The sequence below is a fragment of the Schistocerca gregaria genome, chromosome 6, assembly GCF_023897955.1.
Source record: "Schistocerca gregaria isolate iqSchGreg1 chromosome 6, iqSchGreg1.2, whole genome shotgun sequence".
NCBI classification, from domain to species: Eukaryota; Metazoa; Arthropoda; class Insecta; order Orthoptera; family Acrididae; genus Schistocerca; species Schistocerca gregaria.
The window spans coordinates 551570730-551583271 of NC_064925.1; the positions used below are offsets into that span (position 1 = coordinate 551570730).

The 12542-nt window shown below is 37.0% G+C and overlaps 2 protein-coding genes across 2 annotated transcripts in view; one reads left to right on the plus strand and one right to left on the minus strand.

Moving 5' to 3' along the window:
* Nucleotides 1–2351, plus strand: part of LOC126278988 (minichromosome maintenance domain-containing protein 2-like) — a 247361-nt gene extending 245010 nt beyond the window's left edge. Inside the window, exon 9 of the mRNA XM_049979294.1 lies at nt 1283–2351. Within this exon, the coding sequence (XP_049835251.1) occupies nt 1283–1381 (99 nt within the window). The 3' untranslated portion in view covers nt 1382–2351. The remainder of the gene's footprint in view (nt 1–1282) is intronic.
* Nucleotides 2352–2921: 570 nt separating this feature from the next.
* Nucleotides 2922–12542, minus strand: part of LOC126278986 (phosphopentomutase) — a 140423-nt gene continuing 130802 nt past the window's right edge. Inside the window, exon 11 of the mRNA XM_049979289.1 lies at nt 2922–3731. Coding sequence (XP_049835246.1) covers nt 3632–3731 — 100 coding nt within the window. The 3' untranslated portion in view covers nt 2922–3631. The remainder of the gene's footprint in view (nt 3732–12542) is intronic.

Here is a 12542-nt window from a genome sequence, read left to right on the forward strand (position 1 = left end):
ATCATATATTTATTTTTCAACAATGTCACTGTTGAGACAAACACATTTCTCTGAATGTGTAACATGTTTTTTCATTACGTCACTGAAAAATTCTTCTGACGACTTTTCTGGAATCCAAGACTTAACTACTGCCTTCACCTCACCATCTAAGGTATCATGCCTACCCTCGAGTTGTCTCTGCAGTAGATGCAAAAAATAAAAATTATGTGGCACAAGACTGAGGGAGTAATTAGAGTATGGAATAGTTCAAACTTCAGGTTTCACTGAGCCTCCTCAGCTGCATGTGAGGCGTTTGGACAAGTATTGTCATGTCACACGATTACTGGCACCAAGCCTGCCTGTGACACAACAATTCAACATCAGAGTTGTTCTAGAGTCTATCTACTGAGGAGAATTAAGCATTACCCCTTGTACCAGATAATCAGTCACATAAACTCAGTGAGCATCCCAAAACATAATCAAAAAGAGTTTTTTTTATGTTTCAATTGAGGAGAAGACAGATGTCGATATTCAGCGCTCTGTCTTTTGTCTTCTGGATCACAATAACAGAACCATGACTCATCCACCATCACAGTATTCAAAATGAAGTTGTCTCCTCCATCACAGCAGCACTATAAAAGTTGCTTGCAGCTTTCTGATCAAAGCTGTTTTTTCTTGCCTATGAGACAGTGTGATACCCATCGTGCTCAGATTTTAGGGTATACTAATTCTTTGCTATAAAGCGGACACATTCCTTGGATATTCCAGTATGGTTTGCGATACACTTTAGAGTGATTTGCTGGTCATTTTGAAGCAAATTGTCAACAAGTTTGGGATGATCATCATTTTTTGTGGCAGTGACATCTGCTGGGCATTTCATCAACAATCACAGCTTTTTTTAGGCTAACAACCACAAAATTTTCTTCCCGATTTACAGTACACCATTCAACAGCGTTGCCACCATAAACAGCCCTTAAATGATAATGTATCTCACTAGGGGTCACTTTTACAGCAGTTAAAAATGGATAAAAGCATCCTGCTTAACTTGCATTAATGCAGCACTAGAACACAACTCCATACTTCCGCTGCTCAAAAGACACTGGGATGAGCACAACACATTCAGATTATGCATGCATACATGCATATGAAGGAGGAAGTTACCGTCCATCTGGTGTATTTCTCCAGGTCAGTAAGGTTCAAGCATATGTGGATTACTTTTCAGCCTACCTTTGTGTGTACATTCTGCCTCGACTTTCCTACCATATTAGCAGTCTTTTTTTTTTTTTTTTTTTTTTTTTTTCAGGCGAAGACTGAGATGGAACATTTTTCAGCCTGGATAATTAACTACATCAAATCTGTAATTGGAGTACACCCCTTTCAGTATTGCAATGCTGAAGAATAGTACAGCTTATCAAATTTGTAATTTATTGTCTTGTCACAAACTACTATCAGTTATATGGTAGACAAGCACAATTTCTTACTGAATTAACAAATGGTTCAAATATGTTCTATTCTGCCAAATCCTGCCTCGGTTGTCAGTTTTTAAAGGAAGGCAGTAATTTCTGTCACAAGAATGTTACTGCTATTACTTCAATCAGTATCATATGTGAAATGATATATTTTGTAAGCTTCAAGCACTAATGGGAATGAGGGGCTAGAAATTTGTTCAAGTAACCAAATCAAACGAACAGTTTTTACACATACCTGTTAGGACAAATTTCGAGAAAAGTGAGTGTGGTTATTATTTTGACATCAAAAGATGCAACAGATCTTTTTAAAATATCATTTGAGGTTATCTTCCACTTCAAAATTTATCCACAAAAATATTTTAATGTATAAAAATACTGAATAAATCTGTACATCAGTGTGACCAAGCAACAACAGGATCCACACATCAAATACATGTGAAAGTTAAATATTATTGTACTACCTATAATGTCTGCAGTGAATAAAATTTGTCACTTGGGTCCAGCATCCATTTTAGTCTATAGGCTCACATCTGTATTCTTAAGAATACTAACAGTAAGTTTTTGGAACAGTTTTAATATTGAGCACAGAGAATGTTATATTATATATTATATTGTCATCATGCAGAATCAGTTGGAAAAATAGCACAGACGTTGGTTCCCAAAGAAATATTAAACACAAAGCAAACATAACAGGTAACTGCTTGTGTGTTTCAGCTTTATTACAGATGACTTTTAAGCAACAAGCAATTGGATGGGCAATTGAAAGTAATAAGTATGTTAGAATTTAATTTTATTTCCTTGTAAAATATTTGGTTGTATTCCACTTTTTTAAACATCTATGTACAGATTACAATACATGAAACTTCTAAATAAATTGAGCAAAAAAAAAAAAAAAAGTATTTTAATAAACAGTTTTTAAATCTCCTCCTGTCAGTTTACATGAGAACACAGAAAAAGATGACTAGAACTGATGAGACCATGCAATACCCTTGTATAAGAAACTAATGTTAAGTAGTTTCATGAACTGATACATTGATACAGTATTCAGAAAACAAAATGTACCATTATTTAATTATTGCTAAGATTGAGATTCAAATATTAAATAAAAGACACCTGGAAACAATGCAGTTACAGGTATGGAGGAAGTGCTCTCTCTCAGCACTGTGCTATAAAATAAACGAACTTTCACACTATGTACGCAGTAAAAATGAGGGATACAGGAAACCATTTATACTTTCAGATAACATCATTTTGTGTAGAATGTGATAACAGATATACAATATTTATAATAGATATACAATATTTCTGTTTGTTCTCATGTAATTTGTGCAGGATTCAGTTTCTGAATTGTGCCTCATTCTAAGACTAATGAAATCACCTAATTTTGAACTAAAACAAATATTTTCTAAAATTGTTGGAATGTAATAGTTTTATATGATTGAGCACCAATGCTTAAATGAAAATTTGTGCAGGTTAAGTTTTCAGTAACTTTTATTGTAAACACTGATCCATCTTGTCTGAAAGTCTGACCATCCCTGAATGAGAAACTGCTTGTAACTAAAATGTGGATATTTTTTAATAGTAATAAAAAAGAAGTAGTAACATAATACAGTTTGTTTTTAACAGTTAATTAACAACAGGTTAACAGTCTCTTGTGGGAATTACTGACCCAAATGATACAAAGTTTCAGCAACTAACCATGCATCATATCAGCAAAATTTTTAATAGGAATCCTATTCTCAATAATGTTATTAGCTGTATGAGCCACCAGTCACAAATCAGTCAAATGCTGGAAACTATTTGTTCCTGACTCCATCAATTATTACAAACAATCAACACAAAAACAAGAAAATTTGGAAATTAAATAATTTTTTCCACTAAATGTTTGAACTGCATACTACGAATTCTTAACTTACATATTTGAAGTATAAATACAGGAACTTCAGAATCTTCGCAGTACACAGTAAATGAGAAGCTGGCTAGAATACAGTGGAACCTTAGTTTTGAGACACTGTATCCTCCTCATGAAAATGCCCTTGTTCAAATATCTTCCAATATTCAATAATATGAGGGAACATATTATTAACAACCCAGAAAATGAAATGAATGAATGTACAAACTTTGTGTAAATACAAGTACATTTGTAATTGTACACGTGAAGACAATACAGTTATTACATGTTGTTATTGCCTTGGGATGAGCCCATTAACTTCTGGTTGCAGAAATTCTTCAACAATGCCTTTGATCATATCTTCTAAGGTATCTTTGAGTACTTCAATATTCCTGCACAGAGATGAAAGGGAAAAATAGTTATGTTGTTAATAATGCAAAACAGTATTTTATTGATACATAAATAAATTACTGTTTGATATACCACAGAGATGAAAAATAATGAAACCATAAGTAGACAACTAAATGAGAACAATTTTAGAACACAGAGAGAAAAAAAAAAGAAAACCTACATGGATATTATTTGAATACGTCAAGAAAGCCTCAAACAGCAAAATTATCAATGTTGAACATCTATATAGACCCACTAGAAATTGCCAATGAGACAGCTATAGCACAAACTGTCATAGAAGATCAATGTACGTAAATATAGTTCAGCAACTGGTGCTTCTTAAAGAATTCATTTGTCAGTAGCTAATGCTGAGATGTAAGTGCATGGCTTTAGAACTCAGATGGTAACTGGTGTACTGTCTGCCACTGCCAAATCATCACGAGCAGCATAATTTGTAAACAATTATGGCAGGTACCAAATCATGTGACTTCACTTTTTTTTTTTGCGCGTGTGCAACTTGTATCTCTGAGTAAACACATAAAAATGATTTTTTAGCCGTAACTAGTTGTGTAACTATGAAGGAGTCTTAACAAATACACAGTCCAAGTAGACACATGCCATTTTCATTTAGTAAATATGTCATTGTACACACCATGAAGGAGATGTACTGGTTCAGTTCAAATGAGAAGTAACAGTAAGTAAAACATTGGCCTGCCTGGTTAGCTGTGTGGTCTAACACATGGCTTTCCAGATTGGGAAGGAGTGCCTGGTCCCTGGCATGAATCCGCCTGGCGGACTTGTGTTGAAGTCCGGTGAGCCAGCCAGTCTGTGGATGGTTTTTAGGCAGTGAATGCGGGCTGGTTTCCCTTATTCCGCCTCAGATACACCATGTCGGCGATTGCTGCGCAAACAAGTTCTCCACGTACACGTACACCACCATTACTCTACCATGCAAACATAGGGGTTACAATCGTCTGATGTGAGATGTTCCCTGGCGGGGTCCACTGGGGGCCAAAACACACAATATCCCTGAAAGTGTGTGTGAGAGAGAGAGAGAGAGAGAGAGAGAGAGAGAGAGAGAGAGAGAGAGAGAGAGTGTGTGTGTGTGTGTGTGTGTGTGTGTGTGGAGGGGAGGAGGGATGAAGTGGACTGTGGTAGTTGTCATGGGGTTGTGGGCCACTGCAGCTGTGTCAGGAACGGAGCCTCTCTGTCATTTCTAGGCCCCCAGTTAACATACAATACAAGTAAAACATAAATCAATTCCACAGCACAAAATATCATGCAGCCTTCCACTGAAGAATTCAACTTGGGTGCTGCAGGTTCTAAGAGTAGCAATATAATTGATCTATACACGATATTAATAAGAGAAATCAGACATTTAAGATAATACTTGTAGCCAACAGTACCCTTCCTTTGGATCAACTGACAGTATATAATAAAACTATACATAAAGTTTTATCACAAGGACCAGAACCCTTTCTTCATCTACTGTTGGGAGCATCTTCTTGGACAAGCATACACATTTTGTCAACTTATACAGAAATTTAATAGCAATATACTAAAAGAAAACATACTCCAGGATAACTACCTTGTGTCTACACTTTCTCACACATTACTCCTAGCTGCTTCTTATATTTAAAACTTCAGCCACACAACTATCTCCAGAAGAGAAAATATCTTAATTTGCTGGACTGGGCTTCAAGCATTATTACCTACTGAGGCCAGTGTGTGTCATACTATTATGATCTGAAGTGTGTGTCAAACAAAAAGTAAGAAAAAATATCCATAAAAAAGCATAGCAAGTAACAGTGTTTTGTAGATCTGTGGAAAATTCACAGCTTACAGATATACAAAAAGCTCATATTCTTCCCATAACCAAGTAAAACAAAGCTTTTTTCACATTTGTAAGTGAAGCTACACTTATGGCCTTGACTACCAATAAGTGCTGTAGTGTTATGCACTTCAATGCATATAAAAATAAAATTTACAAATGTGTGACTTATTCCACTTTCTAGGGTACAATTTTTAACTATCCTATAAGCTAATTACTTTTGAATACATTGTGGGAGCAACCAGTGATCAGTGTTATTACTAATATTTACTATCAAAAAAAGTGTTGATCACAAAGACTGTTTTTGATAGTAAACATCTTATAAGCCTTCCTAATGCAACAAGTAGAATTACACACGAGAGAAATTTTTTATTATTCCACTTAATAGTAAATGCAAAATGAACAGTTAGCATGAGGAAAGATAGACATGTAAGCTCAGTACTAGTAGTATATAAGCCAAAACTTACAAGATTTGTGTTCTTGATCTTGTTCGCAGCAGTTCACTTGATCACTTTTCTTGTAAGTGTGGATTCCTTTTAATTAAAAAATGAAATGTACGTGTAAAAAGGACTTTGTATTATTCTTTCATAAGAATTAATCATCTACGGATGACCCCGAGATGCTCATTTTTCAAGTGCTTAATGTTGATTAGCCTTATTGTTGCATATAAAAAAGGAGACTGAACTAACTATGACATTTTAAGCGGGAAAGCTAATTCATGTTTTCATCTGGTAAAAAGTGGTAGAATTTTAAACTCTTAATTACCAGTGATGGTGTAAGATTCCCTTTCACTGAAGTGAAGAAGAATAAGTAATGTACTTTTAATTCGATAAGAGATTACTACTTTCGCAGCCAAGACGACAAAAATAAATACGCTCTTTGGTCTGGCTAGCGGAAGATTTATATTATGTATCTCTGTTTTTGTGGCATGTTCTACATATTTGAGGATCTCCTCACTACAGATCTATGAAACAATATATCCAATATCTAAAAATTAATATTTGTTTGTTCATCTTCTATTCATTCCTATACCATTCAACTCATTATGATGAACGTTGGGTGAATTTATTGTGCCCATGCCTATGGAGGTTCTTGTAGGGGCCAAGGACAACCTACCACCCGAAGGTATATAAATTTAACTCAGGAATCTCTGGAGCAATTTCAATCGAATTTTGTATAAATATGACTCATTATTTTATTTAAAAAAATTGTAAGGTAATATACCCCAACCACCCCTTGGGGCACGGTGAGAATAAAACGATATTAAAAAAATATACAAGAATGCCTGATATTAGTATCAAATTCATAGTTTTTGGAATCACTGAACTTCTTGGTGACACAATGATGTTTCACCGTTAAGGCCGTATTACACAATGTGCCTAAGCCGTACACCTATGCACCAACATCTTATACCTGTAACTACAGACTGGTTCACTTCTGACCTATTACACCATACATGCGGGATATACCTAGTGCGCATGCACAGCAGCAGTCTGTATGCGCGAAAAGAAAATACATGTCTTATGTCCTAGTGTCTTGTAAAGTCGTTCGTTTTACAGCGTGCAACTCGAGGGCGACTGTATGAAATACTGAAGCATCATACGTTCAAATTATTTGTGGACTCCAGGTTCCTATTTATAAAGAAATTGTTTTCTACCATTATGTATTAAGTAATAGTTTTTCTCTAATGTACGTTAGTACTGTTCTGAAATACAGACGCAACAGTTTTATATTACGACACTTGATTGCATGGGTATATGTACATCGTAATTTACATTTATAAAGCATATTGCACATGGAGGATCCACTTGTTTTTGGAGCTATTGCCCTGGCAGTGACAGTAAATCTTTGGATTAGGGCAGATCAGCGTCGAAAATGTCAAACGTTGTTGGGTCCAACCCTGGCTGACAAGAAGGGTGGAAGGCAGGGAAATATATTCACTGTTAATGAAAGAACTGAGGCCCAAAGATGCGCAAGAATTTCGGAACTTCGTTAGGATGGACATGGCCTGTTTCAAGAAGCTGCTGTCTATGATAGAAGATGGAAACAGAAAGTGTGACACAGTCATAAGGGAGGCTATCTCACCTTAAAGAGAGTAAGAATTATATGGTTATGTTTTGTGATCATACCAGCCTAGATCACTAATAAAATACCGGTGAACGCCCTGTTATGTTGCTGGCTGGTCGTAACATTATGTTTCCTGGAGAATGGGGAATCTTTTAAGAGCCTGGCTTTTAGCCACAGAATAGCACAGCCCACCATTTCAAAAGTAGTTGTGGATTCATGCACTGCAACCTGCAACACATTAAATGACCAATGCTTAGGTGACCTTGTGTTATTTTTCCAAGTTTAGACTGTACTCAGAATTCTGTAGTTCTCGTAAGTTGCACTAGGGCAAAGTGCAAGGACTTTCTCCCTTTCACCGCCAGTTTCTCTTTTCTGGCATGTTGTAATCAAGCAAGAGGTGCAATTTAATCAAACCTGAACTTTCGTAAACTAAGACATTACGATACAAATCGAAAATCACCATATAACATTATATGCATATTCCTCAGAAAGAAACAATTTCCGACTACCTTATTATGATACAGTGGGTCATACATACACCTTTCCTCGCTGTATGCCTCATTTCAGATGCTTAATTCATCTTTGCTCCATTTCATTTCTAGAATACAAAGCTATAAATAGAAAAAAATCCTTTCACAAACAGCTAGTATATAAGAGCTAACAGAAAAAAATGTTTCTGTTCTGCATTTGTGAAACATGTTTACTGAAAAAAATGCAGAAGATCCCCAACGTGAAATCTCCAACACAAACGTCTGAAATTAGCCACTAGACGCCTAACAATAACCAAACAACAAGCAGAACACCGTGGTACACCCTTCTGCGCATGCGTGAATTATCGCTACCTACTGCGCATCTGCAGATTCACGGCAGTTTAGAACTGCTCTCTATTCCTGCGTGCAGATAATGTGTCTGCTAATTTTCACAGTTTCACCCATTCTACCGCTAGATGGCTGTCGCGATAGACCAATGCCGTTTGCGGCAGATCGTTGTATAATACCGGCTTTAAGAGATGGGGAGGGGTGGAGGTTGGGGGGGGGGGGGGGGGGGGGGCAGCAGTAAGGCAGTGGCATATCAGTATCTCTCTGTAATGCCTGAAGGAATTTCCACTACAACTGGCACATGTGTCACTTGCTAACTGGAAAAATTTAGTGTGACAGAAAGACAAGGACCCTTGTGACTGAGGGTCTGGACTGAAAAGCACCGACGTAAAAGCACAATGTAGGAATACCTGGAAAAATTTCAACCAATTTTTGTATGTAAATGATGCTATTTGAAAAAGAATACTTTGGGAGTAAGACACTCCTTTTATCACTAAAGGTTGGGGTGACAATGAGAAAAGGTTACATGCAGAAACATTTGACCTGCTGGTAGTTATTTCCTGTAAGTAGTTGACTTGGAATACTTCAAAATTATGAAGTGCAATATGTGTTCTTCGGGTTGCTCAATGCATCATCTACATTGTCAGAATGAACACTGCAGTGAGCCAATAATTTTGCTAATGTCTTTCAGGACCAAAGATCATGCCACACAGGTCAGTACATCGTATATATTTAATACTCTCTCTAGAATCAGAAGTAAACAATTGCCAGTGACAGTCCTTTTTCTCTAAATGACAATCAGTTATGGGCAGAATTACAAATTTCCTCAGAATTTACATGAAACAGTATGACTAGAGATATGGGTGAAATGTGTGTACAAATATGCGACATACGTACACATGAGTAAATCTGCGGGCAATAAATATATCTTTCTGTCCAATACTCTGTACTGTTAGCACCATAAGCAAATTTCACACTGCAATGTGTAGATTCAATTTCCTAAACACATAGGGCCTACAACATCTGACTCTTACAATTAACTTCTCCAACAATTCACGTTGTTGTTGTTGTTGTTGTTGTCTTTAGTCTGAAGACTGGTTTGATACAGCTCTCCACGGTAATCTATCCTGCGCTAGCCTCATCGTCTCCGAGTAACTACTGCAACCTACATCCTTTGGAATCTGTTTACTATATTCATCTCTTGGTCCCTCTCTACAGTTTTAACCCTCCTTGCTTCCATCCAGCATTAAACTGATGATCCCTTAATGCCTCAGAATGTATCCTACCAATCAATCCCTTCTTCTATTCAGGTGGTGCCACAAATTATTTCTCTCTCCAATTATATTCAGAACCTCCTCATTACTAACGTGATATATTCATCTAATCTTCAGCATTCTGCTGTAGCACTACATTTCAAAAGCTTCTATTCTATTCTGTCTAAACTGTTTATCGAACCATGTTTCACTTTCATATGTGGCTACACTCAATACAAATACTTTCAGAAAATACTTCTTCACACTTAAATCTATACTCAATGTTAACAAATTTCTCTTTTCAGAAATGCTTTTCTTGCCATTGCCAGTCTGCATTTTATATCCTCTCTACTTCGAGCATCATCAGCTACTTTGCTGCCCAAATAGCAAAACTCATCTACTACTTTAAGTGTCTTATTTATTAATCTAATTCCCTCACAATCACTTGATTTAATCTGACTACAGTCAATTATCCTCATTTTGCTTTTGCTTATGTTCATCTTATTCCTCCTTTCAAGATACTGTCTATTCCGTTCACTTGCTATTCCAAGTCCTTTGTTGTCCCTGAAAAAAAATTACAATTTCACTGGCAAAACTCAAAGTTATCATTTCTTATCCCTGGACTTTAATTCCTATTCCACATTTTTCTTTTGTTTTCTTTACTGCTTGCTCAGAATACAGACTGAATAACATCGGGGATAGTCTACAGACCTGTCTCACTATCTTCTCAAGCACTGCTTCCCCTTCGTGCCCCTCGGCTCTTATGACTGCCACTTGGTTTCTGTACAAATTGAAAATAGCCTTTCACTCCCTGTATTTTACCCCTGCCACACTTAGAATTTGAAAGAGAGTATTCCAGTCTACACTGTCAAAAGCTTCATCTAAGTGTACAAGTGCTATAAATGTTGGTTTGCCTTTCCTTATCCTGCCTTCATGAAAAGTCAGAGTCAGTATTGCCTCTTATGTTCCTACATTTCTCTGGAATCCAAACTGATCTTCCCTGAGGTCGGCTTCCATTGTTCTGTAGAGAATTTGTTTTAGTACTTTGCAATTGCAACTTATTAAACTGATAGTTTGGTTATTTTCATGCCTATCAGCACCTGCTTTCTTTGGCACTGGAATTATTATATTCTTTTTGAAGTCTGAGGGACTTTTCGCCTGTCTCATACATCTTTTTCACCATATGTAAGAGGTTTTCTCATTGCTGGCTCTCATTAGTTCTAACAGAATGTTGTCTACCCCTGGGGCCTTGTTTGATGGCAAGTCTTTCAGTGCTCTGTCAAATTCTTCACTCAGTATCATATCTCCTATCTCATATTCATCTATGTCCTTTTCCATTTCCATAACACTGCCTATCAAGTACAGTACATCTCCCTTCCTAGACCCTCTACACACTCTTTCCACCTTTCTGCATTCCCTCTTTTGCTTAAGTCTCCTGTAGGCAGCATCTATCCTCCCCCTAGTGACACATGCTTCTAAATCCTTAAATTTGCCCTTTAGCAATTTCTGCATAGCCATTTGGCAGTTCCTGTCAATCTCATTTTTTAGATGTTTGTATTCCATTTTGCCTGCTTCATTTACTGCATTTTTATATGTCCCCCTTTCATCAATGAAACTCAATCTCTCTTGGTTATCCAAGGATTTCTACTAGCCCTCATCTTTTAACCTACTTTATCCTCTACTGCCTTCACTGTTAATCTCTCAAAACTATCCATTCTTCTTCTACTTTCCCCTGTTCTTGTCAATTGTTCCCTAATGCTCTCTCTGGAACTCTCTACTAACTCTGGTCTCTAAATTCCTATCTTCTAGCAATAAATTGTGGTCAGAATCCACATCTGCCTCCCGGAAATGTCTTATAATTTAAAATCTGGTTCCAAAACCTCTGTCTTACCATTATATAATTTATCTGGAACCTTCTGGTGTCTCCAGGTCTCCTCAAGGTCTCTTCCACGTGTACTACCCTCTTTTGTGATTCTGATACCAAGTGTCAGCTATGATTAAATTATGCTGTGTGCAAAATTCTACCAGGCAGCTTCCTCTTTCATTCCTTTCCCCTAGCTCATTGTCACCTACTATTTTTCCATCTCTTCCTTTTTGTACAATCAAGTTCCAGTCCCCATGACTATTAAATTTTTGTCACGCTTAACTATCTGAATAATTTCTTTTACCTCATAATATATTTCTTCAACCTATTCGTAATCTGTAGAGTTAGTTGGCATATGAACTTGCACTATTGTGGTGGGTGTGGGCCTTTGTGTCTATCTTGGCCACAATAATGCGTTCACTATGCTGTTGTAGTAGCTTACCCGCACTCCTATTTTTTTTATTCATTATTAAACCTACTCCTGCACTACCCCTATTTGATTTTGTATTTATAACCCTGTAGTCACCTGACCAGAAGTCTTGTTCCTCCTGCCACCAAACTTCACTAATTCCCACTATATCTAACTTTAACCTATCCATTTCCCTTTTTAAATTTTCTAACCTACCTGCCTGATTAAGGGATCTGACATTCCACACTCCAATCCGTAGAACGCCAGTTTTCTTTCTCCTGATAACGGCATCCTCTTGAGTAGTCCCCGCCCGGAGATCTGAATGGGGGACTATTTTACCTCCGGAATATTTTACCCAAGAGGACGCCATCATCATTTAATCATACAGTAAAGCTGCATGCCCTCGGGAAAAATTACGGCCGTAGTTTCCCCTTGCTTTCAGCCGTTTGCAGCACCAGCAAACCAAGGCCATTTTGATTGTGTTACAATGGCAGATCAGTCAATCATCCAGACTGTTGCCCATGCAACTGCTGGAAAGGCTGCCGCCCCTTTTCAAGAACTATGTTTGTCT